Here is a 12,547-nt window from a genome sequence, read left to right as displayed (position 1 = left end):
TAACAAGGAGGACAGAGGACAAACACAAATCTCCGATCACGGCTGGTGCACGACCGAAAAAATCCGCCTGGTCGTGCTCCCCTTCTCCAAGGATTATTTTCATCATTATTGTCCAGCTCGCTTGCACCTTTTCATTCCATTACATTATCATCCATGTGAGTGTCCCTTTAAGCTGCGATCGCACCGTTAATACATCATACAAAAGAACATCCTGCAGACGCTGTCTGGAGCGTGTTTCTTCCCTGTGTGACCGCCATGTCATATGAGGAGAGCAAGTCGTCTGCTTCCTTTGCAGTAGTTGTGGTGACATCAGAAGGATACCGATCTCTGATCGGCATTTATTGAAAGAAAGTGGGTAGACCTCAAAACAAGCTGCATTGAGGTCTACCCACGATCCTTCATTCAGAACCAATCTCAGCTCGGCGTTCTGACTTCAACACGACCCCTTGCAAAAGAACCGCACCAACTTGAGCTCCACATTGGTTATGAAAAAAAAAAAACAACCTGTCTCCGGCACATGTCTGGTGCGTACATATCTATGAAGCGAACATTAGTTCAAACAAGCCTGAGGCGTGCCCGCAGGTAATTCGGTCGTCATGTCTGCTGCGAACATCATGTGACCTTTACGCTGAACGAGCAGTGAAACTGCGGCTTTGAGGTTTTCGTGACTGAAACCCTTGAGCTCTCTTTGCTTACTTTCTTCGTATCTAGATGGCACCGAAGGGACGACTGCCACGGAGGCGGTTCAAGCCCCGGTGGCACCGAGGACGACGCCCTGCCCTTACAGCGAGACGAAGAGCTTGACGTTGGACGTACGTCGTCGCTCCGCCCGACAGAGGGTCATCCAATTTAGCAGCCTCCCAGCTTGTTGGCTTCCGCCCGCCCCGCGCAATGGTTTTGCGATTCTGAGGAGAAATGAGAATCAACTTGAGTTTGACTGCAACCGCGGCTTCAACATCACGTCTACGAACCCCATGATCTGCATAAAAAGGCGGTGGAACAGGCCGCCGCCCAGATGTCTCAACGGCACAGGTGAGATATACCGTTTCGAAAAAAAACTGCTTACTTGCTCCGTCTTTACTGAATGTCACTTTGTACGGAACACTGATCCGTCCATACTTGTGACTGCTTTACACACTTGCGACTGCTTACTAGAGCTTATGTTTTGCAATATTTCCGAGATCAAATGTACGTACTACGATGAGGAACGGTCGTTTATAACGTCGTCAAATGTGTTTCAACCTTGTAGGGAAAGAATGATGCGTAAAATAATAGAAAGTATAAAGAAATCGCGAGGGATCCACGGCTATCCGATGGTGTGTCCTCTCGAGAAAGAGATCACAAGGGGACATAACACATTCGGTCCTAAGCAGACACAAGTGTGCTAACGAGCCTTTAAAATTCTTCGCTGCCATTTCTATCTCCGGCCTTTCATCTCGCAAAAGGCCTCGAATGTATCCTTTCAAAAGCGCTCTGCACGGTTCGTCCTAACCAACCATGGCCGCACTGCAAGCCTATAGCTATCATGAAAAACCTCTTTAGGTGTACCGGTTCTTTTGCACAACCGTAAAATGTTAAACAACCGAGCTTCGCCCTAAAATGATAAAGCCGTCATTTACGTCTCGTTTCGCATCGATCGTTGTCAAAAGGTCGGTATTCCCAAGTTCAAAACGTCCTCTGTTCGGTGTTCTTTTATGCACCGTATACGTCGACTGCCCGGAACCACCTCTCCGCTTTGAGTGCAAAAATTACCGATGTTGTCTTGTTTAAGAATGCTCTTATCAATGTGTTCTCCGTAATTGTTCTCTAATCAGACTGCTCCAGTTGAATAGGAATACAATGAGGTTACTGCAGATGTACAAATTATTAAATAAACAATGCACCTCCGATACAAGCCGAGGTCACCCTTCTCATACATCGTGCAAAGGGCAGTTTGTAAACAGTGTCCGAGTAGCGTTTGTTTCTTCTTTCTTGTATGACGGCCCTGGAACATTGCCCATACGAAAACTCTCAACAAACATCCTCCAAGTATCCTACATATATATGAAGCAAGGATGCTTCGAATTCGCTTGAGTCGGTGTACGCAAATATTTCTGTCATCATGTTTGTGACGAAAACTGTGGATGGATGGATGGATGGTAATGGCTATACCCTTTGTATCGGGTGGTAGCCTGCGCCACCTAGGCGAAGTCTAAAAAGACCGCGTCTTTTGTATGATGTATTAGCAATGGGACTGTTGCTTAAGGCTCTTTACTGCAGTTTTAAACGAATTTTTTAGAAAAAAAAAAGGTACTTTAAATTAAACGAGTTATTCCTCTCTCGGTTAACTTCATCGGTCGCGGCGAAAGTTTGATTCAGCAAGTGTGACGTGATTTCTTAGTGAAAAACAAAAAATTACCCGAAATTCTTGGATGCAAAACTAAGGCAGTATGAATGAACCTGTTCTCGCAGCTTCACTTTTCCCAATGTCGTACGCTGTACGTTCGACAAAGTACAGTTTGACGCCTTTCACGTTTTTTGCTGGTAAATCCGTTGACTTGTGTCTTCTTTCTGATTTGAAAGACTCTCTTCAAGGTAACATTTCACTGGAAAGGTCACTGTTTCCTAACCCCTGTGAAAACAACTACGGCAATTGCGCACATATGTGCATCTACACTCCCCATCACCATTCTTGCGGATGCCGGGGCGGTTACGTTCCTAACGGAACAGAATGTATCGGTGCGTATAAATCTTTCTTTTTTTCCCAAAAAACCTTCTTAACCGGAATTGGGTACTTTTTTTTTTTATATGTGCAAGCCCAGTTACTCGACAGCTTGCGCCCACAGACAAGCCTAACTTTGCAATAAAAAAAAAAAAATCTCCGTGCGCCTACTTTATTCTTAAAGCAAACGGGAAGCCAGATATCATTTTGACGATATCTTTTGAAACGATTTAGTGCACAAACGGTTTGGTTTGAAAGCTCGTTATCTCCGCAGGCGCAATGAGCTCAACATTTTGCTTCCGCAATGTGCGTCATCTACCGGACTAGTGCCCCCACCCAGTAATTTGCAGGAGCAAATTTTAAGTAAAACTATATATATTGTAAGGATGCACGCTGGTATATAAGCTCGCTCCCGGGTGTCTTGCTGAACGCAGAAACGCTAACAAATAATAGCAAAGGCTGGCAATGGGCGAAAAAATCGCTGTTGCTAATACTTCTAACGTAATATATGTACAACGACCATCCGTCAGCAAGCGGGAGCATGTATCTACAGAAATCATAATTAGCACAAACTGTATTTCGCAATACCCATCACATCTCGTCATTATAATAGATCTTGGAAAAAAAAAATCGCCGTTTAGGACGTACCTCTAGATACTCGGTACCGCGTTAAATTTCAACTTTTAAACCTGGATGGTCCGCGTACCATAGCGGTATCTTCGCAGGTCGCGTTTTCAAGTCAGACCCGTTTTCACGTCCCCATCATTTTCCTGTCGCTTTCAGTTGGAATCTATTTGATTGGCCACCGCGTACTCTACGGGGGAAGAGCCACGCTCAGACGTCTTTTTTAAGGTGTAACGCTCATCATGCGTTACACATCCCCGCGCGTCAGCTGGCGCGGCGCTCGATTCCAGTTTAATTTACGAAGCACCGATTCTTAAACGGGTCGTGAAAAGATTTTTTTAACTTTCACTAAATACAACTTAGTATCACTTGCTCATGTTAATAATTGAATAAACTTCTCTTAGTTTTTTTTCTTTCTAGGCAAGGGTAGTCGAAAAAAAAAACATTCAAGAAATATGAGCACCTTTCATCCCCTCATCTCGGAATCAGAACAAGCGACCACGTGACCTGGTGCCTATCCTATGCCGCCAGCGTTAGCCATAGCCATGCACTGGGGTTGCAAATGTAGGAAGCGTGTGCTGAAATCCAGGCATTGTTAGAGTTAGGCTATTGTCATCACCGCAGTGGTTGGACACGAGCCACCACGCGAGTGTCCGCCGACGCATTCATTATTTGTTAAGAGCCGAAGTCGAGTCCTCACGAAGTTCTCGTGTCCAATACATGAGTTGCGCTGGACTGTCGTCAGGCAGGCGATTTCGATCGCAAAATTACGTGGATAAGCTCCGCGAAGGAAAAACTGAAAGAAACAGCCCCCTTCGATCCTCGCATTTACACCACGACGAAAAATCTTGTGAATCAGTGGCGGTCTGTGCGAGTATATACTTTGGCCAAACTAGGGCCAGCACGCATCTGCAAAGTCATAAACACTCGAAGCCGATATTGTTTCATAACCCCTTAAGCTTATACTCCGGGTGAAATCTGAAGGCGACGAGCGTGTAAACGACTTTAGTTTCGGCGGCTCATTGTTTCCCGAAGGCGGCGAACTGTGGTTTCCTTTAATACTTCGCGAGTATGAAATTTCGCTGATGAGGGGTGGTATGCTGTGTATTTGTTACCGCACTAAAACATACTCGCGTGTTCTCTTTTTCGAGATATTATTGACGTCGCGAGAATCAGGTCCCCGTACACCTTATATCTTTTGGCTTTCTTCTCAAACGCCTCGTGCAGCTTTCTAGATACTTTATCTGGGTATCGGGCCAAACATTTGGTGTCATCAGATGACGGGTTCAAGGGCAGCCGCTGACGAGTGTGATACACGCAGCCGCTGCCCTTGCTCTTGCAAAAAACAAAACGCAAAACAAAACATGGCAAAAAAATTCACAGAATGCACGACCAGAGTTCTGCACGAAGTTCCAATGTCATGAGGTTCGTTATACATCGATCAGAAAGGCTTATGTATTAACGATCACACCCACGAACATGATGCGGCAACACGAGCTACCTCCATCAGGACATCTGGCCACGCACTGCGGACTCTGCTTTTGCTCCCAGTCATTTGACGACATAAAATTTTTCGCCAAATACCCAGATAAAGCATCTAGAGAGCTACACGAGGCGTTTGAGATTAAAGCCAAAGGCAAGAGTGTACAAGTGACACATCCATAACCTTATCGGCCAAATAATTAATTTTTTTAGAGAGGGCTACACCAGTTGTAGTCATGACTGATGTTTTTCACGGCTATATAGGGGATTGTTTTTTTTTTGTTTTTTTTTTTAATAAACGTTAGTTGCGAGAGCGCCAGTGTTCACGTCAACTTCTTGACCCTGTCTAATTTTTCGACGCTTGTCTACAATAATCAAATTAGCAGCTTTTCCTGAATCGACGCTGTCTATTTGCGTCAACCGCAAGACAAATAAAATTCTATGAGATTGAACACGGTGAAATTTACCTAATAAATCTGTGTGCTTCAGTCAAAGCGTTGGCTTACGTTTAAAAACGGGTGAAACGCTGGGAAAAAGACGTGAATATGCCTGCATGCTCGGCGATCTCGGTTCAGCTCCCTCAACCGCAATCCTCATACAAAAAGATGCACTGTAGCAACTGCGTGGTTGACACGCCAAAACACACTAAAACCTAGACAAAAAAAAAAAAAAAAAAAAACTCGGGAACTACTTGGTGCGCATACACAAAGCCGTCAGCACGGCCTGCCTCCTTTCTCCCTAGCTTTCTCTTGGTTGCCATAGACAGTTGTGCAAAAGAAAAGATGAGTTTCTCTTTTGTTCTAAGTCGGAAGAATACATTTAAGGCTTCAGTAAGAAAAACAAGCCAATGCGTAATCGACAAACTTTTAGGATGCTTCTTTGTGGTAAAAAAAAAAAAAAAGCCAGATGCTTTCTTTGCACGTGTTCGTGCAATCAACTAGCTCCGCAAACGGCAGCTATTCGTAATTTCGTCGTCAGACCAAGGGACCACCTGACCGTATTCACCTTCGCTATCGTACCTACCCCATTTCCCCGCTCTCCATGATTATCTGCAATTTAGAGTGGGCGCTTGGTCGGTATATTACAGTTTGTAAAGGTGCTTTTTTTTAGGAAAACCTAATGTCAGATAAATACCAGCAGGGCCCGCCGGAAGCAGTACATGGGCCCTGTTTCACCTTTTGCAAAGCATCCTGTCTCCAATGGCATGAAGAAACGGGTGGGGTCGATACACCTGCAGGCCTTTGCTGAGTTGATGACTGCTACCCGGACAGGCAGCTCATTGGCAACTTCTTGTCACCTGAAGCTTTTTTCGTCATTATACAGTCTTCCTGGAACAAAGTAGATAAGACTCCGACTGACATTCTGGAACAAAAAAGAAACCAAAACCTGATTCACAGATCAACAAAATAGCAAGTGGCAACATTACGGTTCTTTTTTCGTCGACAGTGCAAAAACCATGATGACACCACGATTAAACTCAACCAAAGAAGGAATATAAGCATCTTCATGAACTAATTGTATTAATAACAGTGTGCGTGTAGATATTAGATACTTACTGGTACCTTAAAAAATCCCGGGAACCTTAAAGCAAATTAACCACCACCTAGAAATAGCACAGCTCGCATCATAGGCACATGCACAGCAATCAACAAGCCTCTTGGCGTGTTCTGTACTGCTGGGATACAGATCAAGAATCAACAGCGGGGATGTGATCGAAGTCCTTTGGGGTAGTGCGATATGCAAGTTTATCCTGGAGTTGCTGTTTGTGCATGCATTTAATAGGTGTTACAGCTGGTTCTCACTGTTGCAACCGACTACGGCCGAGTTGAAGAAAACAGGGTTTTAAGCCGCTTTCGAGTTCCATTACTACTGCGCGGCACGGCCATAATCCGTCGCAAGAGGCTTAAAGACTGGTTTTGTCGGACTCAGTCCTGGTTGGTTGCAACAGTCCGGCGTTCCTAGTCGGTTGCAACAGTGCCGCGTTCCAACTGAAGGCGTTCGCCGCCAATATAAGCATCTTTGGCGCTATACATGCAATCAGCTTTTCAATATTTCTTGTTTCCAGAAATCTCTTAGAATAAAACTGTTCTTCTTGCGTATTTCATGTAAGGAAGATCACTTTTAAATTCCGTTCAGCATTGACCCTGCATATGTAGCGGTGCGAAAGTGTACGCTTGTTTCGCAGGTGTGAGGATAAAAAAAAAGATCTCTGTATACAAGAATTGTTCTTATAAAACCACCTACCAACGTGAATTTGGATCAGATCACCAAGAATTGAGAGGTCAAGGAGAAATTGCTCTTTCCATTGACCAGAATAGCCACCATTCGAGAACTTTGAAGCTAATTTCCCAGAATCCAGTGACTTCAATTAACCCTAATATTGTTTACAGTGCACATCCTTTTATACAAACCATTAGGCTTCGAAATGTGACGCCATCTTTTCGGTAACCGCTACGTTATTTTAAAGACTTTGTTCATTCGTGACGACCCTTGGATTGCGCGTCTCTGTCGCTGTCTTTTAATGCGAAGTGGGGCGATCAGTAGCACTCTGTTTTGGAATCATGTTTTATTTTTTACTTAAACACTTTATCGACCCTCAGCCCTCGTCTTTCCTCCACAACACAGACGAAGTTTGCAGCACAGATCTGTAGCATACAGTAAATGAACAATTAATTAATTTTAATTTGCGAATTAATTTCGCATTGCTATGGTACGCAGCGGTTACTTGCCCCCCACTGAAACCGCCAGAGCACGGATACATTGTCGGTGAGTGCTCGACGACGTACCGGGGCAAGTGCGTGTTCGAGTGCGATGAAGGATTTGAACTTACGGCCCAAGGAAGCGAAACCCGAACCTGCCAAGGGAATGGAACCTGGTCCGGGGTCACATCCCAATGTGTCGGTGAGTGACCTTACTACCGCGCCCATTGCCATGTTTCTTTAGAGAACCTTCATCAACAGAAAACGTTTAAAGGCGAGCTGCATCCGACTGGTGGGATTTTCGGACCGGTGAACATTGTGGAACTTGTAAGGGTCGTTGAAGGTGAACCTGTACGTACATACATCCAGGGGGAATGTACAATAGGGCAAACATAAAATTATGCCAGCTCTCCTAAGTATTCTTTATGCATGCACAGGGACCGTTGAGATTGTTTTGGCAGCATCCTGATTTGTTTGATGAAGAAAGAACTAGGCTGCGTGATTGCAGTCCGAGAAACATGCGTGCGATTCCCTTGTGACCGGCTGTCGTGCGTTTCCGGACAGTTCACACTATTCATATACTCTTGTCCGTGACATCGCTTATTCCCCATACCGTGCTTGCAAACTTCTCTAAATTGCAGAATGTTTACCTTTGTCCTATCCGAGAAATTTAATCGTGCACCTTGGCTGCACAGTTAGGGACACATTACTTGCCTCCATGAAAGCTAACACTGCTGTACATTCGTGAAAAACTTCACTCCGGGCCCTAGACTTTAACGCCTTCCGCAAGTTTGATCTTGCTGCACTTGGTGAGAAATTTATTAGGCACAAACGTCCCTGTCGACCTTCAACGTCTGTTGTAATTTAACAGTCTAAGAGAATATGTTCCTGTGTGAAAAGTACGACTTCATAGATTCCTCATAGCTTCAATCGACGTTGCAGTAATGATGTGGCTTCTTCGAGGTGAGCCGTATAATCAAAGTGTCAAGGTTGCAAAGCGTACATAGAAATTTCCCTAGATTGCATCCCAAGTGCTCTGAGTCCTAAGCATGGTGTAAGAATATATCGGTGAGGACACACATCATGGCGAACGCTGGGACGCGATGGACCGGATAACGCCCTCTTGGCGCGCGCCCCGGTATCCTCAACCGACAGTCTCTCCACCAACCAGACGTCTCAACTGAATAAAAAAAAGTGTCGCCTTTCGGGCACGCTCTTCCCGCTCGGACCGTTTGCCCCGACCTTGACGAACGGTTTAGATTTCTCCACTTCAACTCGTTCATAAAACTGTAATTGCCATCGTTGAGGCAGGAACCCTGGGGCAACGACAAAGCAGCATATAAGCAAGACGCATCGTGCAAGTTCCAAGTTCTACATGACCCAGAAAACGACCTTCAAAGCCAGCAGTGCTTAAAGTCTCCCACCGGTGGCTGTTATGGTCACCATGTTGGGGCGATTGGGGAGGGGGGGGGGGGGGGGGTTAGTAAGCAAATTCATACAAACGCTGCGTCAAAAACATGCCCAAACCATTCAAGTTGTACCGATGGGTTTAGTTCTTAACTTCGTCGCTAGGGGCGCGGCGGTCGGATCTCCCCCCTAAAGGAGTCTCAGACCCCCCACGTCGAAATCCGTGGGTGTCTGGGATTCCCTGAGACCCCCTGACTTTAAGCAATGAAAGAAAGCGTGTGTCCCGTAGAGAAGCACGGGAAACCGGAACCACAACAGGCTGCCATTAGCCGCATATCCAGAAGTCATCTGTTGTCGCCGCTTGCAACCAGCTGAGGACACGACTCTAGCTGGCAGCTGCGATGCGCGCGGTGTCCGCACTTTTATATATATCTTCGGGGTCCTAAGCAACGTCCATTTTCGGACGAGTTTGTTCATAATCATAATAATCAGGGCAAGAAAAGGACAAAATAACAAGCAGAATAAATAAGACAGGGTTGTGTTTCTAATTATGAGTCTTTCTGTTCTCCCCGTGTTCTTTTTTAGCACTTTTATGTGCACTCTGGGTCCCACTTTGCAGTCAACCGGTGTGGTGAGCCTCCCACTCCTGTTAATGGGTACGTGAGGGATTGCCAGGAAGATCGTGCCGTCGGGACCTCCTGCACCATCTGCTGCATCGAGGGATATCGACTGGTCGGAGAAAGTACCACCGTCTGCACGAGCTCAAAGACGTGGACGGTAGCAGAACCCATATGCAATCGTAAGAAACATCCGCGTACCGTGGTTTTTCTTGAAAGAGCCATTGGCTTTCATGAGCGACGTAGGAGTCGCCTCTATGGCTTCGAGCGACTTGCACTAAAATGCAATTGAGGCCTGTAATTCATTTCATTTCATTTATTAACCATTTCGAAGTGGGGTGGCAGGGACAAAAGGTGCTTAATAGAACCTGACCAAGGTCCCGAGCCCCATACAGGTTTCAGAGCGGCAACACAGATAAAAACAATAAAAAACAAAAACAAAACAAAAAACAAGGTTGTTTACACATTTGTATCCAATATATTATTCAAGCTTCAAAATATAATCCTTTATTCTTTTTTGAACGTATCTATTGAATTTACTGATTCAGCTATTTCCAGAATTTGAGGATGCATGTTTAGAAGCTGGGGAATTTGCTGTGTTAATGTTTGTTCACCATAGCTCGTACGTGTGTGACCTCTAGCATAATCCACACGTCTTAAGTTGTAGTTAGTTTCTCTTAAGGGAAATTGGGTGTGAAACGACTCCGTGTCAGTTTTGAGATAATGAAAGATGGCTTTTGTAAGGTTGAACATTATTAACTGTTGTATAGTAGGTAAGCGATGTTTTTTTAAAATAAGCAGATGTGTGATCGTTATAACTTAGACACTCGATAGAACGGATCGCTTTTTTCTGGAGCACTAGTAGTTTTTCAAGGTTATTTTTAGTAGTCGTCCCCCAAACCAATGAGCAGTAATGTAAATGAGAGTGAACAAGTGCATAGTATAATTGGCACTTAAGCCATGTTGGTAATAAATATCTTAATTTGTGTATTGTGCCAATTGATCTGGAGAGTGTTATAGACAACTTGGACACATGAGTTGTGCAGTACAATTGTTCATGAAACCATACACCCAGGAACTTTAATGATTCAACCTTCTCCAATTTGTATGAGTTAAATTTTATATCTAAGTCGTAGTTAAGCATCTTATTTCTTGCCCTGAAACAATATATTTAGTTTTTAAAATATTCAATTCAAGCTGGTTTGCAACTAGCCACAGTGATAAATCCTTTAACCAATCATTAGCTGTGCTTTCAAGATACTGGAGGTTACTATCGGAAAAAAATTCGCAGACGACTCGACATTCGAGTCGTCTGCGAATAATATCATTTCTGAACGATGCGAAATATTAACGATATCATTGATGTAAATAAGAAATAGTAATGGTCCTAAAATTGATCCTTGCGGGACGCCATATGCTATTTGATGGATGCCTGATTTGGCGCTGTTATAAGTGGTGAATTGTAATCGAGAACTTAAGTAACTATTAATTAAATTGTTCGCTATGCCCCTTACACCATACATGTTTAGCTTTGTTAGTAGTATTTGATGTTTAATTGAATCAAAGGCTTTTCGGAAGTCAAGAAATATTCCGATGGTAAACTGTTTATTTTCAATGTTTGTAATAATTTTATCTTTAATATTTACAAGTGCCATTTCCGTCGATTTATTTTTTTAAAACCCAAACTGCTGCTCGGAGATTATATTATGTTTTGTGAAAAAACTAGTCAGGCAATTATTAATTATTTGTCCTAAACTTTTCGAAAAAATAGGAAGTACAGAAATCGGCCTGTAATTATTGAGGTCATTCCGTACACCACCCTTATGAACAACGCAAACGCGTGCTACTTTCATTCTGTCTGGAAAGCGACCAGTTAACAGTGACGTGTTGCATATGTGTGTTAGCGGAGTTAATATTAGACTGGAAATGAATTTAATTGGTTCAGCTTTGAGACCGTCTTCACCTGGGGCTGTACTGTTTTTAAGGCAAGCAATCAGGGTACTTATTTCTTCCTCGTCCGTAGGAGAAAAGAAAATTGTGCTAGTTACGTTATTACGTATATATGAAATGACATTAGCTGCATTGGTTGGGGAAGACGAGCATGCTCCTGATGTTAGAAACTGAGTATTAAACAAGTCTGAGAGCTGTTTACCTCCGTAGCTTTTGCCATCAATTTTCAGTTCAGTAGGAGGTGGATCACTAGGCCTGGAAATCAAAGTTCCTACAGTGCTCCAGATTTTCTTAGGGTCACCTAGGATGCTCATAAATTTATTTATATAATATTCGCGTCGTGCCTTTTTTAGGTCCGAGTTTAGTTTGTTTCGAACTTTTTTGAACTTGACAATGATATCATTATCTCTTAGCTTGATAAATTTATCGTATATGGAGTCTCGATATTTTATTCTCTTATATAGCGTAGGAGTCACCCAAGGCTTTCTTGACTTATGTTTTTTCAAGGTTCTTAGCGGGAAGACATTGTCATATAAAGATATGAGATTGCTCAGAAAAAGATTGTATGATATGTCTGGATCACTTTCATTATATACAAAGTCCCAATTGATATTAGACACCGAGGAGTAAAACATGTCAAGGTTTTCCTTGCTGATAGGTCGGTAAGTTATACAAGGAAAAGACATGGGGCTTTTCCTGAGTCTCTTAAATAAACAAAATGTTGGCAGATGGTCGCTTACATTCCACGTTAACACCCCTCCTCTCAGTTCATTAGGATTACAATTCGTAATACACAAATCGATTACGGTAGCTGTTTCCAGTGTAACTCTTGTAGGTATATCAATTATGTTATGAAAGCCATAGCATTGTACAATCGCCATAAGGTTTATACACGTTGGGCTTAAAAACAGTATATCAATATTGAAATCGCCAATTAACGTTAACTGGAGACCTAGGGCAGACTGCAGTGCCTAGAGTCACTCAAAGCGTTGCAGAGTATTGTAGTTAGTTTCGTTTTGCCGCTTCCTCGGAGATTGCATAACGCGGACATAGGTCGCCCAGCCTAT

The 12,547-nt window shown here is 43.6% G+C and overlaps 1 protein-coding gene across 1 annotated transcript; it reads left to right on the top strand.

The window, feature by feature from the left end:
* The first annotated feature begins 987 nt into the window (after window positions 1-987).
* Window positions 988-9,822, top strand: LOC120846061 (E-selectin-like). The gene is made up of 4 exons (XM_040217686.1): window positions 988-1,032; window positions 2,563-2,718; window positions 7,526-7,708; window positions 9,533-9,822. The coding sequence occupies exons 2-4, from the start codon at window positions 2,643-2,645 to the stop codon at window positions 9,820-9,822; spliced, it is 549 nt and encodes a 182-aa protein (XP_040073620.1). The 5' UTR covers window positions 988-1,032; window positions 2,563-2,642.
* Window positions 9,823-12,547: the final 2,725 nt, after the last annotated feature.

The sequence above is a fragment of the Ixodes scapularis genome, unplaced genomic scaffold (genome assembly GCF_016920785.2).
Source record: "Ixodes scapularis isolate PalLabHiFi unplaced genomic scaffold, ASM1692078v2 PGA_scaffold13__105_contigs__length_92229423, whole genome shotgun sequence".
Lineage (NCBI taxonomy): Eukaryota > Metazoa > Arthropoda > Arachnida > Ixodida > Ixodidae > Ixodes > Ixodes scapularis.
The sequence above is the reverse complement of the archived record's forward strand: the minus strand, read 5'-3'. Positions and strand labels throughout refer to the sequence as shown.